The following is a 24180-nucleotide window of genomic DNA, read 5'->3' on the forward strand; positions in this document are numbered from 1 at the left end:
ATCGAGTCTGCTCGCCAATTCATCATGGCTGATCCAATTTTCCTCTCAGCCCCAATCTCCTGCCTTCCCCTCTCCCCCACCCTGTATACCGGCATATGTCATTTAATTTGTTGTCTTTGCAGCAGCAATGCAATACATAATAATAGAAGGAAAACATGAATTACAGTATAAATATAGAAACATAGAAAACCTACAGCACAATACAGCCCCTTCAGCCCACAAAGTTGTGCCGAACATGTCTCTACCTTAGAAGTTACTAGGCTTACCCATAGCCCTCTATTTTTCTAAGCTCCATGTACCTATCCGAAAGTCTCTTAAAAGACCCTATCGTATCAGCATATATATAAAATAGTTAATTAAGTAGTGTAAAAATAGAAATAAAAAGTAGTTGAGGGGTTCAAAGTTCATTCAGAAATCAGATGGCAAAGGGGAAGAAGGTGCTCCTGAATGGTTGGGTGTGTGCCTTCAGGCTCCTGTACCTCCTCGCTAATGGTTACAATGAGAACAAGCCTTGACCGGAGTGAAGGGGCTCCTTAATGATGGATGTTGCCATTTTGAGGCATCATTCCTTAAAGATGTCCTGGATACTATGGAGGCTAGTATGAGGATACTCGATTGGCCAGTGGTGGAGCTGACTACACCTACAACTCTGCAGCTTACTTCGATCCTGTGCAGTAGGCATACTAGACAGCGTTGTGCCTTCTTTGTAGCTGCATCAATACGTTGGGTCAAGGATAGATCCTCAGAGGTAATGATATCCAGGAACTTGAAATTTTTCACCCTTCCCACTTCTGATCCCCCTATGAGGATTGGCATGCGTCCCCTTGTCTTAATCTTTCTGAAGTTCCCAATCAGTTCTTTGGTCTTGCTGATGTTGAGTGAAAGGTTGTTGCTGTGACATCCTTCAGCTAGTTGATAGATCTCATTCCTGCATGCCCTCTCGTCATCATCTGAAATTCTGCCAGTAATAGTTGTATCACCAGCAAATTTATAGATGCCATTTGAGCTGTGCCTAGCTACATGGGTGTAGACAGGTGAATGAGGCGTGCTTTATGACCTTTTGACTCCAAGAGGAAAAGACAAACTGCTCAAAAAACTCAGCATGTCAGGCAGCATCTGCAGAAGCAAAGGGATGGTCAGTTTTTTGGCTGAGGCCTTGGATTAGGACCAGCCATCCCTCTTGCTCCACAGATGCTGCCTGAGCTACTGAGAATATATTGACTAGATGCATCACGGCATGGTGTGGAAACACTAAGGCCCTTGAATGGAAAATCCTACAGAAAGTAGTGGACACAGCCTAGTCCATCACAGATAAACCCACCCACTACTGAATACATCTCCATGAAATGCTGTTTCAGAAAAGCAGCATCTATCATCAGGGACCCCCACCACCTTGGACATGCTCTCTTCATGCTGCTGCCATCAGGAAGAAGGTACAGGAGCCCCAGGACTCGCATCACCAGCTTCAGGAACAGTTACTACCCCTCAACCATCAGGCTCTTGAACCAAAGGGGATAACTTTCCAACTTCACCTGCTCCATCCTTGAAATGTTCCCACAACCTATGGACTCGCTTTCAAGGACCCTTCATTTCATGTCCTCAATATTTATTGCTGATTTATTTACTATCATTTATTTCTTTCTTTTTGTGTTTGTGCAGTTTGTTGTGTTTTGCACACTGGTTGAATGCCCACATTGGTATGGTCTTTCATTGATTCTGTTATGGTTATTATTCTGTGGATTTATTGAGTATGCCTGAAAGACAAATCTCAGGGTGGTATATGGTGATATACAGTGCCTAGAGAAAGTATTTACCCCTGGCTGATCCATGAGCAGTGGTCCAGTGGCATGGAATGCACGGTGACTGGGGACCCTTCACTGCTATTGTGATGGTCATAGTCATACTTTATTGATCCCGAGGGAAATTGGTTTTCGTTACAGTCGCACCATAAATAATTAAATAGTAATAAAACCATAAATAATTAGATAGTAATATGTAAATTATGCCAGGAAAGAAGTCCAAGACCAACCTATTGGCTCAGGGTGTTTGACCCTCCAAGGGAGGAGTTGTAAAGTTTGATGGCCACAGGCAGGAATGACTTCCTATGACGCTCAGTGTTGCATCTCGGTGGAATGAGTCTCTGGCTGAATGTACTCCTGTGCCCAACCAGTCTATCATGTAGTGGATGGGTGATATTGTCCAAGATGGCATGCAACTTGGACAGCATCCTCTTTGATGTGTCATCATCTTCTGCCAGCTCCATTGTTGAAGACTTGGTTGGGTTGCTCTTTATCTGGAACCCTCTCCTTGGCCTTACAGCCATGGGCGAATCTACCAGGAAATAGAGGCTAGATGGCTAAACTCCAGATGACATTGCTCTTGGGATGTCAGGAATTCACAAGGCTCTACACCACAGCAAGTTGATGATCCTTGGAGGAGTGTATGACTCTATGACACAACAAACTCCAACAAGCACTGAGGGAAAAATAATCAGCTAATTTGCTTTCATGTATTGGTTGTGCTAACCACTATGCTACTGTGTACGCTACAAGTTCATAACTTTACTTTGAAATTTGAACTTTGTAATGGAAAAGGAGTAGATCACTCAGCTCCACTTTCTTCTTTACCATTCAATAAGATCACAGTTGCAAAAGACAGGAAATACTGGAGGAACTCGGCAAGTCAGGCAGCACCTATGGAGCGGAATAAGCAGTCGATGTTTCAGGCCAAGACCCTCCATTAGGACTGGAAAGGAAAGCAGCAGATGTCAGAATAAGAAGGGCAGAAGTACAAGGTGGCAGGTGATAGATGAAGCCGGGTGAGGGGGAAAGTAGTTAGGTGGGGGAAGAGGGATGAGGTAAGGAGCTGGAAGGTGATAGGTGGATGAGATAAAGTGTTGAAGAAGGAATGTGATGGGAGAGGTTGGAGGACAATGGAAGAAAGGGCAGGAGAAGGGGCTTCAGAGGGAGATGAGAGGCAGGTGAGGAGAAGAGAAGGAGTAAGAGGTGAGCTAGAATGGGGAATGGAAAAAGAGAGAGGGGAGGGGTTAGAGAAATTGATATGCAAATAATTTTGTAGCATTCTCTCAGGAGAAGGGAATTGGCCATTTAAGAATGGAGTAAAGAAGGTGCTTAAGAGCAGAGTGCTTATAGTGGGACAAAGAACTGTAGTGAAAACCAACATTGGATCAGTGTGTTTAGAAGCCAGTCTCAGATTACCTCACACATTTCAATCCAACTCATTTCTATCATGTCTAGAATTCATTCTTTGTGCTGCATTTTGTCAGCATATCATGTAAATCAATAAATACTTTTGAAAATGCAATACAAGCACTCTCTGCTAAACATTGTTAAACATTAGTCCTTGGAGGCTGAATTAACTGATCTTCTTTTCCTTTACCACAAACAATTTTGTATAATTTTGTAGACATACTTTGTGAAAGATTAAAGAAAAGATTAGCTTTATTTGTTACATGAAATTCGAAACATACAGTGAAGAACGTTTTTTCCATCAAGTCTAATCAGTGAGGATTGTGCTGGGCAGCCCACTAGTGTCGCCATGCTTCCTGCACCAACACAGCATGCCACAGTTTACTAACCCTAACCTGAACATTTTTGGAATGTGAGAGAAGATTGAAACACCTGGAAGAAAGCCACGCAGTTATGGGGAGAACGTACAAACTCATTCCAGGCAGTACTGGGAAACAGATCCTGATCTTACAGCCAGTGCTGTACAGCATTGCGCTAATCACTAACCTTTCTTCTGATTGGAATATTTGCTCCAGCATAGAATCTACACAAACAGTGAAATATGGAATAATGCCGTAGATTGCAGTTTGATTCCTGGGATGAAAGGGAAGGAGATATTGAGGTGAATGGGACCATACTCGCTGGCATTTAGAGGAATGACATGGTATCTTACTGAAACTGGCAAAGCTGTCAGAGGGACTGTCATGTTATTTGGCTAGAGAGTTGGGAACTAGGAGGCATTTTCTCATAGAACCATAGAAACTACAGCACAGAAACAGGCCCTTTGGCCCTTCTTGGCTGTGCCGAACCATTTTCTGCCTAGTCCCACTGACCTGCACACGGACCATAATCCCTCCATACACCTCCCATCCATGTATCTGTCCAATTTATTCTTAAATATTAAAAAAGAACCCGCATTTACCACCTCATCTGGCAGCTCATTCCATACTCCCACCACTCTCTGTGTGAAGAAGCCCCCCCTAATGTTCCCTTTAAACTTTTCCCCCCTCACCCTTAACCCACGTCCTCCGTTTTTTTTCTCCCCTTGCCTCAGTGGAAAAAGCCTGCTTGCATTCACTCTATCTACACCCATCATAATTTTATATACCTCTATCAAATCTCCCCTCATTCTTCTACGCTCCAGGGAATAAAGTCCCAACCTATTCAACCTTTCTCTGTAACTGAGTTTCTCAAGTCCCGGCAACATCCTTGTAAACCTTCTCTGCACTCTTTCAACCTTATTTATATCCTTCCTGTAATTTGGTGACCAAAACTGAACACAATACTCCAGATTCGGCCTCACCAGTGCCTTATACAACCTCATCATAACATTCCAGCTCTTATACTCAATACTACGATTAATAAAGGCCAATGTACCAAAAGCTCTCTTTACGACCCTATCTACCTGTGACGACACTTTTAAGGAATTTTGTATCTGTATTCCCAGATCCCTCTGTTCCACTGCACTCCTCAGTGCCTTACCATTAACCCTGTATGTTCTACGTTGGTTTGTCCTTCCAATGTGCAATACCTCACACTTGTCAGTATTAAACTCCATCTGCCATTTATCAGCCCATTTTTCCAGCTGGTCCAAGTCCCTCTGCAGGCTCTGGAAACCTTCCTCACTGTCTACTACACCTCCAATCTTTGTATCATCAGCAAACTTGGTGAGGGACTTCAAGAATAAGTGGTTTTGATATTGGCTTATTATTGTCATTTGTACCAAGATACCGTAAAAAAAATTTGTTTGCATGTCATCCAGGCAGATCATGCCAAGCAAAAGTACTTTGAGATAGCGTCAATCCATTCTCCTACCAACCTTCTTCTTCTTTCACCTCAGGAGAGGAACCTTGGAAGAAGATTGGAATAGGGCTGGAACCTTGATCATTTATTCTTAAAATCCTTCTCATGTACAACTAATGACCAGAAGACGTTCTCCCAGCAACACCAGAATGAATATAGATCATAGAACAGTACAGCATAGGACCATTGGTCTGCAATGTTGTGTTGCTACTTCAACCTATGGTTTGTCTCCCACATAGCCCTCCATTTTTCTTTCATTCCTGAACCTGTATGAGAGTCTCTTAAATAGCCCTAATGTACCTTCCTCTATCACCACCTCAAGCAGCGTGTTCCACATACCCACCACTTTCTGTGTAAAATGTTCGATGTGCAAAGTACCTTAAGAATATCTTTATTGTCATTGTTGTGGAGCAATGAAACACAGTTTAGCAGCTCAACGTTTTGCAGCACGACAAGAATATATACATAAGATAAACTCTAAAACCTCAGGAATGCAGTTCAAAATTAATAATATATGGATGGGGGGGGTAGGACTATTGCACACCTGCCATTCCTGGAAGTGTGATGCATTTAGCTGCCGCCGTCTTAGGAGGGGGGCAGGAGAAGGGAAGGGGGTGTTATACATTTCACTGCTTGTGGGTAGAAGCTGTTAAGGAGTCTCTTTGTTTTCGTCCTTAATGCTCTGTATCTCTTCCCAGAAGGTAGAGGGGAAAGCAGGTGATGTCCAGGATGAGTGGGATCCTTTGAAATACAAGTAGCCGTCTTTTGAAGTCTGCCAGTATAAATGTCTCTGAGGGAGGGTAATGTTGTGCCAATAACCCGCTCTGCTACCCTCAGCACCCGCTGCAAGTCCTTCCTGTTCTGTTCTGTGCAGCTGGCAAACCACACTGCATAGCAATACGTCAGGAGGCTCTCTATAGTTGTCCGATAGAAGTTGATCAGCAGGTGATGAGGGAGGAGAGTGTGCTTTAGCTTCCTTAGGAAGTGGAGCCTCTGTTGGACCTTCCCCACCTGATAAGAGATATGGGCAGTCCATAATCATCAAAGTATGTATAAATTATACAGCCTTAAGATTCATCTCCTTACAGGCAGCCACAAAACAAAGAAATACAAAAGACCTCATTAAAAAAAAATTAAGAAATACCCAATGTGCAGAGCGAGAGAAAAAACACTGAATCATGCAAACAATAACGATAAAAGCAAGCGATAGCATTCGGAACTAAAGTGAATCCATAGACATGAAGCCCGGAGCAGTCAGAGCAGGCCCATAGCCTTGGCCTCAGTTCATTCCCCTTACCTTTGACCATTCCCCCTATATTTTGCTCCAAACACTTTAAAGTCATGTCCCCTCATATTAGCCATTTCCATCCTGGGTAAAAGAGCACTGGCTGTCCTTTCTATCAATGTCTCTTATCATTTTGTACACTTCCATTAAGTCAGCTCTCATCCTCCTTCACTCCAAAGAGAAAAGCCTAAGCATACTTAACCTATTCTCCTAAGACATGCTCTCAACTTCTAGAACATAATGTGGCCATGAAAGGTGAAGATGACTGATGTCATCAGGGGTATTGGATAAATTGTAGAGGCTTGCCACAAGGCCCCAGGATATTGCAGAGTGCCCAAGCTTGGTTCTGGTTATAATGCAGCCCATCCTTTACAGATCCTGGTCCAAGGTGTGTCCTGGCTGTTTCCCGACTTCAGCTTCGCCTGGCTGGTCGATGAAACCAAGAAGAATATGCCACTGGAGCTTGACTTCCTGAAAGAAGGACGCAACACCGAGAAGATGGCGAGGATGCTCAAACACTTCCACTTTCTTAAGGTAAAAATGTTAGAGCTCTTTGGGCCAAAAATGTTACTCCCTCAACACTAAAGCAAGTGGTATTAATTTGGAAATACCTTCATCATCAACAAAGGTTTAATATGTATAAAAGACATATTACACATATACGTTTGGCAGTCTTTGCTTGTGTGTAGTGTTCATTGACTCTATTGTATGGCTGTGTTCTACTCTGAATGCCTGCAAGAAAATGAATCTCAGGGTTGTATATTGTGACATGTATGTACTTTGATAAAAAAATTTACTTTGAACTTTGAACTTCAAACCCCACACTGCAGTCTTTGGCCTTTGGTTCTTTATTCTTAAAGGGTTAATGCAGAAAAAAAGATTGTTTGTAAATCTCCAGAAATCTTTCTCACTACACTACATACTGGCTGTGGAGAAAATGCCGTGGGATGATGTTACTTCATTCTGAGTAAAACCTTTCTTTGACATATTAATTTAAATCTTGTAAAATAGTCCCAATCTATCCCTAGAGGACTCCTCTGTCCCTGTGAATTACTGAATAAATTAGGTATCTTTATGTTTAAAATGATGCTATTTAAACTGGAGTCCATGGGAGTGTTGTCCAACAGAACTGGAGGAGTTGTCAGGACTGATTTTTCATATGAAACCCCCTTTTGCGGGGTGTCTCCAGAACGAGCTTGTTAGCCCCTTGCTAACAGCCACTGGACATCAGAGCCAAGAAATCCACCTTTCTCTGGCTTCATACGTCTAGGGTATATACGACTCCAGCCCCGCAATATCCGTGGGATTGGGGTGCCTTGTTCACCCAAGCCCCAGTTTGTGCGAAAGCTGTGTAATTTACTGCCCTGTTACAGCCCGTTGCCAGAAATAACAGATCGCACACTCCATACAATTATAAAGAAGTATATTCTTGAATGTTAACTTAACTGAAAGGGTTGGTAAAGAAAAGAAAGAAAAAAAACAAAAAGGGTCCATTATAATGAAACAGTCAAATGTGCATTAAATGTGCAGTCAAATGTCCCACCAGATCGAATCCTACAACCAGCTCTCTCCAGTGTCTTCTCTCTTCATCTCCCACCGAGCAAAGACCAAGACCAATCTTTGTGCCCTTCATGAAACCTCCTCCTGCCTCCCCAACCCCCAAGCATTCTCCCAGTTCCATTACTCTAATTGGATGACACACATTCCTAAGCATCCCTTATCTTCACCGAAAACTCAAACAAGCTGAAAGCAGAACAGAGTCCTCTTATTGAACTGCTAAAATGAAATACCTACAGCGTAGCAGTAAAATTGTGAACCAGGCCATTGCACTCATGGAGGGTTTTCATCCTGGGGGTGTTTCAGTCTTTGCTATGCAGATACTGGAGCCTGGAGCTGCAGACAATCTGCCGGAAGAACTTGGGTGAAGCAGCATGTGTGGGAGGAAAGGAACTGTCGGCACTTTCGTTCAAAACCCTGCATCGGGATTTCCTTGCATCACTTGCATCAGTCCTGATGCAGCGTCTCAATCCAAAATGTCAACAGTTCCTTTCTAGCCACAGAAGATACTTCACCTGAGTTGTTCCAGCAGATTGTGTGTTGCTTTGTCTCAGAACATAGGACAGGGAACATTTCAGCACTGTAAAAGCTCTTCAGCCCGCCATGTTATGCCGACTTTTTAACCTACTTCAAAATCGATCTAACCCTTCCCTCACACACAGCCCTCTATTTTTCTTTCCTCCTATGTGCCTATCTATGTTTCTCTTAAATGTTCCTAATATTTCTATCTCTACCACCACCCCTGGCAGGGCACCCACTACTCTCTGTGTTAAAATCCTACCTCATACATTCTCTCCCATATTTTCCTCCAATTACATTAAATTTTGCCCTTTCATATTCACCATTTCTGCCCCGGCAAAAGTCTCTGGCAATCCAATTGATTTCTGCCTGTGATGATCTTGTATGCCTAATATTTGCACGATTAAAGTCAGAAGCCAAGATTTCAGTTAGTACCTATGATAGTGGTCTTTATTTTGTCCCGTGGTTCCAGGAGAGATGAATTAACACATCTGCCTTGTGTCTTCATCCTGAAGGTGCCTAAAATTCACTGGGAGTTGTCAACCAGTCGTGTTCTGGCCATGGAGTTTATGGAAGGAGGTCAAGTCAATGACAGAGAGTTCATGAAGGAAAATGGCATCAACGTGAATGAGGTGAGGACCGGCTGGCTCTTGCTCATTGAGGAAGGAGTGTCAGCCTTCAAACTGATGGAGCTGGTGGGAATTATTATCCCATCAATCTTGAATATAGTTACTGGCCTCCCCTCAATTCATATGTAACTGGGTGACCGTCGGATCTTATTCAGTATAAAAGTGTACTTAGGCATCCATCTGGGTAATGCTAGAATAGTTGTCTGTGCCTTTAAGGGGAGACGGTGATGTCATTACGCACGCGCGGGATAGTGGGGAGACCATTTTGCTTTCTGCTGAAGATGTGGTAGGGCATTGGAATTGGGTTCCTCCCAGACTGTGCTGGGCATGGTGAGGAAAGGTTTCCACGAGTGAAGGAATCGACGCTGGGTAGCGTGGTTTATACAAAGTTCCTCACCATCCAAGATTGCCACTACCATATTAGTACCATATTAGTTCTGGTATTTTTATACTGCATACGCAATTCTGTCCATACACAAGGGTGTGGAGCGAAAGTTAAACTGAGATTGTAACAGCAAGAACTGGTTGTAAATTCGTTCGGTTTGTTTCGCGACCTTCTTCTGGCTCTTAAACATCTACAACATTTAAAGGAATTGAAACCCGAAAGAGTTTTTGTTGTCCTGAGTGTGTACTTTCCCCCAGGCTACACATATTCAGATACTCATTCAGAGGTTGAAGCATTTATTGTCCAACTCGAACTACCCTTGGCATGCTAAGCTGTTTCATGGGGCAATCAGCCAGTTAAAGTTCATAAAAATATGAAGTTTCTTTTTCCAATGAGCATTTATGAACTAGATTTTATGACTGTATGAAGTTTCATAGTTTTATGACTGTCTGAAATTCATGGTTTTATTATTCATACCAGTTTTTATTTCAAAACTCCAAGTTTGCATACTTAATTAACTGTATTTAAAGTACCTGCATGTCTCCAGATCATTTGTCCTGGTCTCAATTAATCAGTCTGGCATTGGAGAGGGTCCAGAGGAGGTTCACGAAAACGATACCAGGAATGAAAGGGTTAATTAAAGAAGCATTCGATGACCCTGGGCCTGTACTTGCCGGAGTTTAGAAGAACTGCAGGGGGGTAGATTTAATCGAAACCTATTGAATATTGAAAGGGGCAAGATACCAGAATAAAAAGATAGGGGGAGGGGATTGAAGCTAGCTGGAAGGTGATAGGTGAAGCCAGGTGGGTCTAAAAGGTCAAGGGTGGAGAGGAAAGAACCTGATAGGAGTGGTCGTGGAGAGGATGTTTCATATGCTGAGTGCATCTAGGACCAGAGGGCACAGCTTCAGAATACAATGACATCTGTTTATAACAGATGAGGAGGAATTTTATTTAGCCAGAGGGTGGTGAATCTGTGGAATTCATTGCCACAGAAGACTAGGGAGGCCATGTCATTGGGTATATGTAAAGTGGAGGTTGATAAGTTCTTGATTATTAAGGGTGTCAAAGGTAATGGGGAGAAAACAGGAAAAAGGGATTGAGATGGATAATAAATCAGCCAAGATGGAATGGTGGAGCAGATTTGATGGGCTTAATGGCCTAATTCTGCTCCTATATCTTATGGTCTTATGGTTACTGGTTTGCCAATATAACCAGTATCCTTTATGCAAATAATTGTGATATAGGGTACATAGTGCACATTTAGTAGCGGGCACTCTATACTTGTCCCATGATATCTCTTGCTATTACACAGGTCAACATAAATGAGATTGAGTGATTCTGGGAGGAAGAGGTGTGCATTGGAAGTGTGGGGAGGTATTTGGACATTGTGGCTAATGCATGAAGGGCTGGGATCCACCAGGTGTCTGGTCAGTGCCTGGTTCCTTGCAAGAAACTGCAGGAGTCCTTTTGTGCAGTTTGTCTTTAGTGCATTTTTATAGCAACTTTAATAAAGTAAAGTGTCCCAGAGCCCTCGGTGACATCTTCACCCTTCAAGGTTTTCCAGGGAAGAAATATCATGGCCCCTTTTAAATCAGTGCCCTCTAATCTTAAACCTATATCTTCCAGTTTTAAACTCCTCCACTCTGGGAACTCCATCATGAGCCTATCTGCGGGGTTGCCAGATTTTTGTAAACACCAAAATGGTTTCTGATTGCCCCCACAAGAAACATAACTGAGATGCTCTACTGGTTTGACTTTTTTGTGGTTACAGCTGCAGTTGACTTCTAACCCCACATAAAGCAGCCTAGCAAGGCACTCAACACACACAAATGCAGGACAAACACAGCATGTCAGGCAGCGTCTACAAGCAAAATGAACAGTTGGTGTTTCGGGCTGGGACCCCTCCACAGCAACGCACACAAAATATTGTAGGGACTCAGCAGATCAGGCAGCATCTATGGAAAAGAATAAACAGTCAATGTTTCGGGTCAAGACCCTTCTTCAGGATTGAGAAGGAAAGGGAAAGTGCCAAAATAAAAAGGTGAGGGGTAGGGGAGGAGGCTAACTAGAAGGTGATAGGTGAAGCCAGATGAGTGGGAAAGATCAAGGCCTGGGGAAGAGAGAACCTGATAGGAGAGGAGAGTGGACAATAGGAGAAGGGGAAGGAGGCAGGGACCCAATGGGAAGTAACAGGCAGGTGAGAAGTAAAAGGTCAGAGTGGGGAATTTGTATTCCAGAAGGAGAAATCGATACTCATGTCATCAGACGGAATATGTGGTGTTGCTCCTCCACCTGACGGTGGCCTCGTCGGGGCACAAGAGGAGGCCATTGACCGACTCATCAGGATGGGAATGGGAATCCCTCCATAGATGCTGCCTGACCTGTTGAGTTCCTCCAGCATCTACAGAGCTCTTGTGTCTCCAGCATCTACAGAAGCTCTTGTGTCTCCAGCAAGCCACTCAATTGTACCAAACCATTTAAGAGAAAAAGCTTGCCGTCATTTAGACAGGGCAATAACTGAGCATTAATCAGGGATTGAATTTAGTGTTTACCCATTCATTGCTTTATGGTTCAGTATCAAGGTTTATTTTTTACTACCTAATTCTTAATCAATTCACTGTGTTGAAGGCTAGAGTTATGTTGAGGTAAATTTTATCTACAAGAGCTGAATCACTGCCCAGAAGTCTTCTGAATCGTATTGTAAAGGCGACACTTCCTTCTTCGTAAATGCAAAACATTCGACTTTGCATTCAATAAATTTTATATCAATCGTAAATTCAAATGTTTGCTTAATGTGAAGTGTGCATTTTTCAGCATGCAGATTATAAAGCAGTACAAACAGAATTCTATTGAAGAGGAGCTGGGAGCATTGTACATTCAAGGAAAGTAGGTAGCTTCTTACAAAGATTTTCTGCAAGGAGTCAGATAGCTGGCAAGCAGAGTAGGATCCAGCTATCAAGGCTGAATGAGTGCTTGAGGAAGTAATTCGATACAGAAATAATCCGATGGCACTTTCAAGTATCGTGTTAATGTATTATTAACCAAAGAGGCTCAAGTAAGGATTGGAAAGATTTCTTTCCCTATTTAATCATAATCTTTTGAATAAAAAGTCGTGGTTTGGAAACTTTGGTTAGGATTTTTCCATTTTCACTAGCCTTAATTAACTTAGATGGGTCTTAAGTTGAAATTCAAAGTTCAAAGTAATTTTATTATCAAAGAGCGAATATATCACCATATACTACCTTGAGATTCATTTTCTTGCAAGCATTTACAGGAAAATAAAGAAATACAGTAGAATGTATGTAAAGCTATAACTAGAAAAGATAGACGAACAAGTAATGCAGAAACGAAGACAAATCATGCAAACACTAAAAAGTAAATAAATGATGCTGAGTTGCAGAGTCTTTGAAAGTGAGTTGATAGGTTTTGGAGTCAGTTCAGTGTAGAGATGAGTGAAGCTGTCCATGTCTTTTCAGGAGCCTGATAGTTGTAGAGTAATAATCGTTCCCAAATCTGGAAGGGAGCATGGCTTGGGTGATGAGGGTCCTTAATGGTGGATGCTGCTTTCTAATGTGCTTTGCCTGTGATGGACTGGGCTGTAATCACCACCTTTAGTAGACTTTACCTTTCCTGGACATTGGTGGTGCTATATCAAGCCATGCTGCAACTAGTCAGGACACTCTCACAGTGCATCTATAGAGGTTTGTCAAAGTTTTTGATGACGTGCTAAATCTATGCAAACTTGTAAGAAAGTGGAACAAACGTTCTGCCTTTTTTATGATGACACTTATGTGCTGGCATCAGGACAGACCTTCTGATATGATAATGCCCATTCATTTAAAGCTGCATTGGGATGATAGGAGGGTATTATTTGGGCTGAAGGGTCTTCATCATTTGAAGTTATCTTTCAATCACGTTCCAGCATCTGCAGTGATTTGTCTCTCCATTTCCTTTAGAGATTACCTTTGTAAATTTGATTGGATTTGTGTTCAGTTTTACATAAAAAGGCTTGGAGATCGTTAGTGGCCACATGACTCAGTGCTTTAGGATGCAACTATTCCAATTTTAAGCGGTGACGTGCTGCACAAAGTGACAGTGTGACGATGATTAACTAATTTCTTTGTCACTCACACTTGGTAACTACACTGTGATTGATCTCATTCACATTATAATTTTTGTCATTATCCTCCATTTGATGCATTTTACTGGAAACGTCACCCGGCTTTTATTGGAAGAAGAAACAGCTGCCATGGTTTCTTTCGTCCAATCTTTACGTCAACTTTATTTTAAGAATAGCTGTTGAATAGTAGACTGCCTTGAATTCAATTATCCTGATGAAGGGGGTTGGCCTTAAACGTCAACAGTTTATTCCCTTCTATAGATGCTGCCTGACCTGCTGAGTTTGTCCAGCATTTTGTGTGTGTCGCTCAGAATTTCCTGCATCTGTGAAATCTCTCATGTCTTTAAAACACAGGTCTTATAGATATATAGAGTACTACAGCACAGAAACAGGCACCTCGGCCCATCTAGTCTGTGCTGAACCATTACTCTGCCTACTCCCATTGACCTGCACCTACGCCCTCCATACCCCTCTCTTCTATGTACTTATCCATTTTTCTTTTAAATGGTGCAATCGAACCTGCATCCACCACTTCTGCTGGAAACCTGTTTCACACTTGCAACACCTTCTGAGTGAAGAAGTTGCCTCTCAGTTTCCCCTTAAGCATTTCACCTTTCAATCTTAACCTATGACCTCTTGTTCTCATCTCGCCCAGCTTCAGTGGAAAGCCAGCTTGCATAGTTTTCAATGGATTCTTCATCTCGACTGTGCAACTGCGTGTTGGACTTCCTAACGAACAGACCTCAGACAGTCAGGAAACACAACAGCTCCTCCCTCCCAAACATCCTCAACATTAGTGCCCCCCCCCCCCAGGGCTGTGTGCTGAGCCCATAGCTGTACACTCTGCTCACATGGCCAAACACCTGAGAAATTACATCATCAAGTTTGCAAATGGCACGACAGTGCGGGGGCTCCTCACCAGCAATGATGAGATGGCCTACAGAGAGGAGGTGAAAGAGCTCAAGACACGATGCCAAGCAAATATCCTCTTCCTCAATGTCAACAAGACAAAGGAGATGGTTATTGACTTCAGGAGGACTCAAACCACTGACACCCCTTGTTACATCAGCGGCACACCAATGGAAACTGCAGTCAGTTTCAAACTCCTGGGAGTGCACATCACACACAACCTTTCACTATCGGAGAACATATCCCAAACAATCAAGAAAACTCACCAACCCTACTATATTGATTGAAAGGTGAAGCAGACATGATGATCCAAATAGCTTAATTTGACTCCTGTCTTATTAGCATTGTTAAGTCAACAGGAGAACCAGGGTTTACCATCTCAGGGAGCAATTGGAGCAGGAATCTGTTGAGACTGAAATCCAAAACAAAACTGGAAGTTGCTGGACACAAACAGTTGGACAGGTACCATCAATGGATTGGTCAACAACACAATCACCATCAGCACAGGTACATAATAATGCTATGTGCTTACTCTGCACCATTGAGCACATCTACAAGAAAGCATCCTCCATCATCAAGGACCCCCACCATCCAGGCCATGCCCTCTTCTCGATCCTGCTATCATTTGGCAATGACTTCCAATGACACCCATTACCTAGTCATTATCATGGCAGCTTTGTGTGAAAATCACTCTGCATTTAAAACATATCTCACAGGCTGCAAGGACAGAGGGCTTTATTTAAGTAGAGCTCTCAAGAAGGCAGATGGAATGCTAAGTGATTGGTAATAGAGCCACACCACTTTGAACATCGCCAAAGACAATCTAGAACTTATAACAATCTCAAGTTCATGTTTGTTGTCATAGGCATATGTAGTATATAAATGTCATGAAAATGTCGTTTTTTAGGGGTGCCTTGGTAGCCTAGTAGTTAGCACAATGCTTTATAGTGCCAGCTGTGAGATAGGGGTTCAATACCCTCTGCTGTCTGTTCTCCCTGTGACCATGCAAGCTTCCTCTGGGTCCTCTGCTTTCCTCCCATGTTGCAAGGGCTATTGGTTAGGGTTAGTGAGCTGCGGGCATCTAGGTGGGTGCCAGAAGCGTGGCGACACTTGCAGGCTGCTCAGCAAAATCCTCACTGATTTGATTTGACACAAGCGACGCATTTCGATATACACATGAAAAATAAAGCTGATCTTTAAGATCACTATCTTTTTTCAGCAGCAACACAGTACATTATGAACGTGACAAACATAAGGTAACGTTAACTTAACATAAGTTACATATAGCTTACATGATTAAATAAACATAAGGGGAATAATGGAGAGAGAGAGAGAGAGAGAGAGAGAAAGAAACATAGAAACATATATAGTCTGAGGTCAAATGAGAGGTTTTCAGCTTAGCCCTAGACCCGCTGGCTGTGGGGGAGAAGCTGCTATTGAACCCGGAGTTGTGGGTTCCTGAACCTCCTGCCTAGGGGGTGGGTCACTCAGGAGAATCTCCTGGTGGGCTTACTTCTGGTTCTAGCCAAAATGCCCATTCACGGGCCGGGCAACGGGCACTCGAGGCTCTGCCCAGGCCAACTGCCTACCTCTCTTTTGGATATGTCTATACCCAGATGTCCCTGTAGAAGGAGCACAAGGCCATAAGACATAGGAGCAGAATGGTTCTGCTATTCCATCATAGCTGATTTATTATCCCTATCAACCAAAGCTTTAAGTATACTCAGTGACTTGTCCTTCACAGAATCTGTGGCAACGAATTCCACAGATCCACTACCCTCTGGTTAAAGAAATTTCTCCTCATTTCAGTTTTAAATGGACATCCCTCTATTCTAAGGCTGTGTCTTCTTGTCCTAAAATCACCCACTATAGGAAACATCCTCCCCACATCCACTCTATCCAGACCTTTCAATATTCAATAGGTTTCAATGAGATCCCCTCTCACTCTACTATACTCTATCGAGTACAGGCCCAAAGACATCAAGCACTTCTCATTTGATAACTTTTTTATTCTGGAAACTCTCATGAACTTCCTCTGGACACTCTCCAATGCCAGCACATTTTTAAAATAAGCCAAAACTGCTCACAGTACTCAAAGCGTGATCTGACCAATGCCTTATAAAGCCTCAACATTACATCCTTGCTTTTATATTTTAGTCCTCTCAAAATGAATGCTAACATTGCATTTTCCTTCTTTACCACCAACTCAACCAGCAAGTTATCCTTTAGGGAATCCTGCACAAGGGCTCCCAAGTCCATTTGCACCTCTGATTTTTGAATTTCCTCCCCATTTAAAAAATAGCCTATGCCTTTATTCCTTCTACCAACGTGCATGACCATACATTTCCCTACACTATATTCCATCTAGCACTTCATTGCCCATTCCCCTAATTTGTTTAAGTCCTGCTGCAGACTTTCTGCTTCCTCAGCACCACCTGCCCTTCCATCTATCTTTGTATCATCTGCAAACTTTGCCACAAAGCCATTAATTCTGTCAACCAAATCATTCACTTATAACGTGAAAAGAAACAGCCCCAGTACCTTCCTCTGCGGAAAACCAGTAACCAATGGCAGCCAATCAAAAAGTCTCGCTTTATACCCACTGTTTGCCTCCTGCCAACCAGCCAATGCTCTATCCATGCTAGCATCTTTCCTGTAATACTATGGGCTCTTACCTTGTTAAGCAGCCTCATGTGCAGCAGCTTGTCAAAGGCCTTCTGAAATACAAGTACACATTAACTGACTCTCCTTTGTCTATTCTGCCTGTTATTTCCTCAAAGAATTCCAAAAGATTTTCAGACAAGAGTTCTTGTTAATGGAAACTATGTTGATTTTGACATATTTTATCATGTGTCCCCATGTACCACGAAGCCTCATCCTTAATAAAATACTCCAATATCTTCCCAACCACAGAAGTCAGGCTATTTGGCCTATAATTTCTTTTCTTCTGTCTCCCTCTCTTCTTGCAGAGTGGAGTGACATTTGTAATGTTCCAGTCCTCTTGAACCATTCCAGAATGTAATGATTCTTGAAAGTTCATTACTAATGTCTCCACGATCTCTTCAGCTACCTCTTTCAGAACCCTGGTGAGTAGACTATCTGGTTCAGATGACTTATCTACCTTCAGGCCTTTCAGCTTCCCAAGCACTTACTCCTCACTATGGCAACTACACTCACTTCAGTCATCTGACACCGACATTCTGACATGCTGCTAATGTCTTCCACAGGGAAGGCAGATGTAAAATGCTTATTAAGTTCATCTGCTATTTCTTGTCCCCCGTTACTACCTCTCCTGCATCATTTTCCAGTGATCTGATATCCACTCTTACCTCTCTTTTACTCTTTATATATCTGAAAAAAAACTTTTGGTATCCTCTTTAATATTATTGGCTAGCTTACCATCAAATTTCATCTTTTCTCTCTTTTTTTTAGTTTTCTTTTGTTTTTTAAGAGCTTCCCAATACTCTAACTTCCCCCTAATTTTTGCTGTAATATATGCCCTCTCATTTCCTTCTTGGCTGTTTTGACTCCCCTTGTCAGCCGTGGTTACCTCCTCTTCCTGTTAAAATGCTTTCTCATCTCTGGGATGTTCTATCCTGTGCCTTCTGAATTACTCTCAGAAACTCCAGCGATTGCTTTTCTGCTACCATCACAGATAATGTCTCTTTCCAATCAACTTTGGGCTGCTCCTCTCTCATGCCTCTGTAATTCCCTTTACTCATCTGTAATACTGATATATTTGGCTTTACCTTCTCCCTCTCAAACTGCAGGGTAAACTCTATCATATTGTTATCACAGTTTCCCAAGTTTTCCTTTACCTTAAGCTCCCTAATGAAATCTGCTTTATTACACAATACCCAATCCAGAATTGCCTTTCCCCTAGTGGGTGCAAACCACAAGGTGCTCTAAAGGGCCATCTCAGGCATTCTACAAATTCCCTCTTTTGGGATCTAGCACCACCCTAATTTTCCCAATCTACCTGTATATTGAAGTCCCTCACGACTATTGTAACATTGCCTGTATCTTTTACCAACAAAGCTACCCCACCCCTCTACCTACCTTCCTGCCCTTTCAGTACAAAGTGAATCTTTGGATGTTAAGCTCAAAACTATGATCTTCTTTCAGCCACAACTCAGTGATGCCTATAATGCCAGACCTGCCAATCTCCAACTCTGCTACAAGTTCATCTGCCGTATTTCATATATAGCATGCAAATATAACACCCTCAGTCCTGTATTCGTCACTCTTTCTGATTTTTACCCCACATTACGGTTAATGACTGACATTCTGCCCTGACATCTGTCTGTCCTTCCACATGGTCTCACAACACAGTGCATCGCCTTGTATACCAATGATCCCATCCTCAGCCTGTCATTTTGGATCCCTTGTCCCTGCCAAATTAGTTTAAATCCTTACCAAGAGTTCTAGAAACTGCTCTCAGGGATATTAGTCTCCTTTGGGTGACCCACTCTTTATGTACATGTCATACCTTCGCCACGATTGATCCCAATGATTCAGAAATATAAAACCTTGCTGCCTGCGCCAATTCTTCAGCCACGCTTCCATCCACCAAATCATCCTATTCTTATCCTCACTGGCACATTGGTTCAGACAGCAATCCAGGGATTACTACCTTGGAGGTCCTGCTTTTCAGCTTTCTACCTGATTCCCTATATTCTCTCTTCAGGACCCCTATATTCCCTAATTCCCTATATTCTCACTTTTTTGACCTATGTCATTGTACCAATATGTACCATGACTTCTGGCTGCTCAACCTCCACCTTTAGAATGCTGTGGACCTGATCTGAGATATCCCTGACCCTGGCACCCGACAGGCAGAATACCATCTGGGCATACCATCAAAGGTCACTGAGCTGCAGCTCCAGTTCTTTCTCTAAGGAGCTGCAGCTGAATATACTTTGTAAAGATGTAGTTATCAGGGAGGCTGGAGGTCTCCCAGAGTTCCCAAATCTCACACAAAGAGCCTCTGGACCCATTCTCAGCACACTAGCTGTGTAAAATAGGCAAAGAAAGAGAAAATAAAAGCTTTCTTATAACCTTCTGTACTTGCCCAAGCCTGTTCTTGCCGAAGCCTTTTGAGCCAAAGCCTCCCGCTACAACACTGTCCCTCTCCAACAATGGCCTCTCTGCTTACACCTTTCCTCTATTTATTGGCTCAAATAATACTAACTCCCGACAAGACTAAACCTTTTCAAATGGCTCTCGTCTTGCAACGATATCTCTCCCTCACTCGCTACTTCAAATTATGACTCATTCCCAATGAGACTTGTTCTTCAAAATTCAAAGTTCAAAGTAAGTTTTTTTATTCAAGTGCATACATGTCACCGTATACAACCTTGAGATTTCTTTTCTTGTGGGAAATCTCACTAAATACAAGAAATGCAATAGAATCAATAAAAGACTGCGCCCACCAGGACAGACAACAAGCAATGTGCAAAACAAAAACAACAAACTATAGTCATAGTCACAGTCATAGTCATACTTTATTGATCCTGGGGGAAATTGGATTTTTGTTACAATTGCTCCGTAAATAATAAATAGTAATAAAACCATAAATAGTTAAATAGTAATATGTAAATTATACCCGGACATAAGTCCAGGACCAGCCTATTGGCTCAGGGTGTCTGACCCTCCAAGGGAGGAGTTGTAAAGTTCGATGGCCACAGGCAGGAATGACTTCCTGTGATGCTCTGTGTTGCATCTCGGTGGAATGAGTCTCTGGCTGAATGTACTCCTGTGCCCAACCAGTACATTATGTAGTAGATGGGAGACATTGTCCAAGATGGCATGCAACTTGGACAGCATCCTCTTTTCAGACACCACCGTCAGAGAGTCCAGTTCCATCCCCACAACATCACTGGCCTTATGAATGAGTTTGTTGACTCTATTGGTGTCTGCTACCCTCAGCCTGCTGCCCCAGCACACAACAGCAAACATGATTGCACTGGCCACCACAGACTCGTAGAACATCCTCCGCGTTGTCCGGCAGATGTTAAAGGACCTCAGTCTCCTCAGGAAATAGATACGGCTCTGACCCTTCTTGTAGACAGCCTCAGTGTTCTTTGACCAGTCCAGTTTATTGTCAATTCGTATCCCCAGGTATTTGTAATCCTCCACCCGGTCCACCCTGACCCCCTGGATGGAAACAGGGGTCACCGGTACCTTAGCTCTCCTCAGGTCTACCACCAGCTCCTTAGTCTTTTTCACATTACGCTGCAGATAATTCTGCTCACACCATGTGACAAAGTTTCCTACTGTAGCCCTGTACTCAGCCTCATCTCCCTTGCTGATGCATCCAACTATGGCAGAGTCATCAGAAAACTTCTGAAGATGACAAGACTCTGTGCAGTAGTTGAAGTCCGAGGTGTAAATGGTGAAGAGAAAGGGAGACAAGACAGTCCCCTATGGAGCCCCAGTGCTGCTGATCATTCTGTCGGACACACACTGTTGCAAGCACACGTACTGTGGTCTGCCAGTCAGGTAATCAAGAATCCATGACACCAGGGAAGCATCCACCTGCATCGCTGTCAGCTTCTCCCCCAGCAGAGCAGGGCGGATGGTGTTGAACGCACTGGAGAAGTCAAAAAACATGACCCTCACAGTGCTGTGCAAATATGAGAAAAAAGAAATAATAATAATAATTATTATTATTATAATAAATAAGCAATAGATATTGAGAACATGAAATGAATAGTCCTAGAAAGTGAGTCCAGTTTAGTGGGAACATTTCAACGATGGGGCAAGTGCAGCTGAGTGAAGTTACCCCTTTGCTTCAAGAGCCTGATGGCTGCGGGGTAATAACTGTTCCTGAACCTGGTGGTGTGAGTCCTGAGGCTCCTGTACCTTGTTCCTGATAATAGCAGCGAGAAGAGAAGAGAGCATGTCTTATATGGTGGGAGTCATTGATGATGGCTGCTGCTTGCCTGCAACAGTGTTCCATGTAGATGTGCTCAATGGTGTGGAGTGTTTTACCCATGATGGACTGGGCCGTATCCACCACTTTTTGTAGGCTTTTACATACAATGGCACTGGCGTTCCATACCAGTAAATATACTCCACCACACATCTATAGAACTTTGTCAAACCTTTAGATGACAAAATCGTCACGAACTTCTACCAAAGTAGAGTTCTTTTACTTGTCTGCCACCGTGCTCATAGGGAGCATGAAGTTCCTATGTGCACAGTGGGGGATTTCTGAGAATAGCAGACCCCCCAGGGATTTGAGTGTTTTCCAGATAACAGTAATCATATTTTAATTTGAAATTATTAATAGTTTTGTGAACACCTGGGTATTGTATGGACTTTTGTGAGTGAATAAACTTGTAGTTTTGTAACAAAATATGTCAACATCGGAAGAGGCAATGGTCTGGATGGTAGGGGCTTAGATGATGGAGAAGAGCTCGCAATTCTGTACTGTAAAGGTTTTCTTAAAAAGAAAAGACTATTTTGGTATGCTAAAGGTTTCAGTTCAAATCTCCTTTAAAATCAGTGATTGTGTTCTTAAACAGAAGATCATCTAAGGTTATTTACCTATCAAATAGATTCTATTGACACTGGTTTATGTGGAGTTTTAAGGATTATCATTGAACCTTGACAAAAGTTTATTAATCTGCAGAGATTAATCTCATTGTTTGAATGTCTTATCATTTTATCATTACATGTTTGTTTTCCCTGCTGAACAGTGTTGGCATCACCCACTTCTGTCGATAATGTGAATACGAGCATATAATGCCTTTGCTACTCAGTTTCTTTATTCATTTATGGGATCAGGATGTTACTTGCCAGCCTGGTGTTTAATGTATGCCCACCTATCCTTGCAGTGAAGTCAGCTTTGTTGTCGTAAGCACCTGTATAGATGTGTACAGGTACAAAGATAAACTTGCAGCAGCATCACAGGAACATAACATCACAGAAGTAGCATTCACACAAAAAGCATTAATTAAACATAAATTGTACACAGTTTTTGCAAGAAAAAACACAATTAGAACAAAAAGTACCTAGTCCATTTTAATGCAAAGTGATCAAAGTGGCCATAGTGTTGCTAAGCACAAGAGAAACTTCAGATGCTGGAAATCCAGAGTAACACACACAAAATGGTGGCGAAACACTGCCTACCCTGCTAAAACTTATATTCCTTCCCCTCCCCCATCTCCCATCTTCTTGTTCTGGCTTCTTCCTCCTTCCTTACCAATCCTGATAAAGGGTCTCGGCCTGAAACGTCAGCTGTTTATTCCTCTCCATTGATGCTGCCTGACCTGCTGTGTTCCTCCAGCATTTTGATGGTGTTGCTAAACTGTAGTGATTATGATTATGAAGACACGTAGTCCTCTTTTATTGTCATTTTGTAATGCACGCATTAAGAAATGATACATTATTTCCTCCGGTGTGATATCACAAAACACAGGACAAAACAAAGACTGAAAAAACTGACAAAACCACTTAATTATAACATATAGTTACAAACAGTGTAACAATACCATAACTTGATGAAGAAGTCCGTGAGCACAGTAAAGTTCAAAGTTTCTCAAATGTCCCACATCTCATGCAGACGGGAGAAGGAAGAAAAACTCTCCCTGCCATGCCGACCACGGTCCGACTCTCAGTCATCCAAAAACTTCGAGCTCTGATCAGCTCTCTGACACCGAGTACTGAGCGCCATCTCTGTCCGAACGATTCGACCTCCTTCTCGGTCGCCAAGAGCAGGCAAGGCCGGGGATTTTGAGGCCTACCCTCCGAAAGATTCCCGACCACACAGTAACGACAGCAGAGGACGGGCGTTTCAGAAATTTCTCCAGATGTTCCCCTGTGCTTTCACGTCTGTTCTCCATCAAATCAGAATTGTCCACGGCCCCTATTTAACAGATACGACATCATTAGGGTTTTGCTGGTTGGTTCATGAACTAAGTAGCTGAAGGGGGAGTAGATGGTGGTATGGAACTTAAGGCTTCTGTACTTCCTGATCAGTGGTAGCGGCCAGAAGATGGCATGGCCTGGATGGTGGGGGTCTTTGATGATGGATGTTGACTCCTTGAGGCAGCTGGAGTTTACTGGAGTTACCACCAATTATGGGGCGAGATGTGCCTGGAATGTATTGAGCAAAGTCCACTGCTCTCTGCAGCTTCTAATGTTCATGCACATTTCAATTCTTGTACTAGCCCATGATTCAACTGTCACTTTCAGTAGTACATCTGTAGAAGTTAGTAGGACAGTTAGATAACGAGATGGCAAGGGAAATTGTTGGCCAAGATATGGACAGGGATGTTGTACCAGAAATGTGTAAAGCGTTGGTTAGGTCATAGCTGGAATACAATGTACACTTCTTGTCAGTTCTCTAAAGTAGGCTGGAATATTATCAGGGTGAGCGTGGAGGGCTGAAAATGATAGTTATGAGGTATTATAGTAATGTGGTAGCTCGGTCTGGGTTGATGTTCTGACAAAGAAATTGACAGAAGATATCGCTTAGCAGCAAGGTCAATAATTAGAAGCAAAGATTTAAACTAATTGGTCGAAGGTTTAGCAGGGAGTTGAGACAAATAAAAAAGGTTTTTTGGTTCAGTGAATGGTGAAAATCGTACAACACACTGCCTGGAAAGTTGTTGCAGGCGAAAGTCATGAACACATTTAAAATGGTGTACATAAATAGAGCCTAATGTGCGACGGACCAGGCTGAGAGCTGGAGCATTGGATGACTCAAAGTCCAT

General features: G+C 42.7%; 1 protein-coding gene across 2 annotated transcripts in view; it reads left to right on the forward strand.

Moving 5' to 3' along the window:
- adck1 (aarF domain containing kinase 1) overlaps window positions 1–24180 on the forward strand; it is a 751432-nt gene that overhangs the window by 404008 nt on the left and 323244 nt on the right. For both annotated transcript variants that reach the window (XM_063044551.1, XM_063044541.1), the window contains exons 6-7: window positions 6712–6870; window positions 8928–9044. In XM_063044551.1, the coding sequence (XP_062900621.1) occupies window positions 6712–6870; window positions 8928–9044 (276 nt within the window). The remainder of the gene's footprint in view (window positions 1–6711; window positions 6871–8927; window positions 9045–24180) is intronic.

The sequence above is a fragment of the Mobula hypostoma genome, chromosome 1 (genome assembly GCF_963921235.1).
Source record: "Mobula hypostoma chromosome 1, sMobHyp1.1, whole genome shotgun sequence".
NCBI classification, from domain to species: Eukaryota; Metazoa; Chordata; class Chondrichthyes; order Myliobatiformes; family Myliobatidae; genus Mobula; species Mobula hypostoma.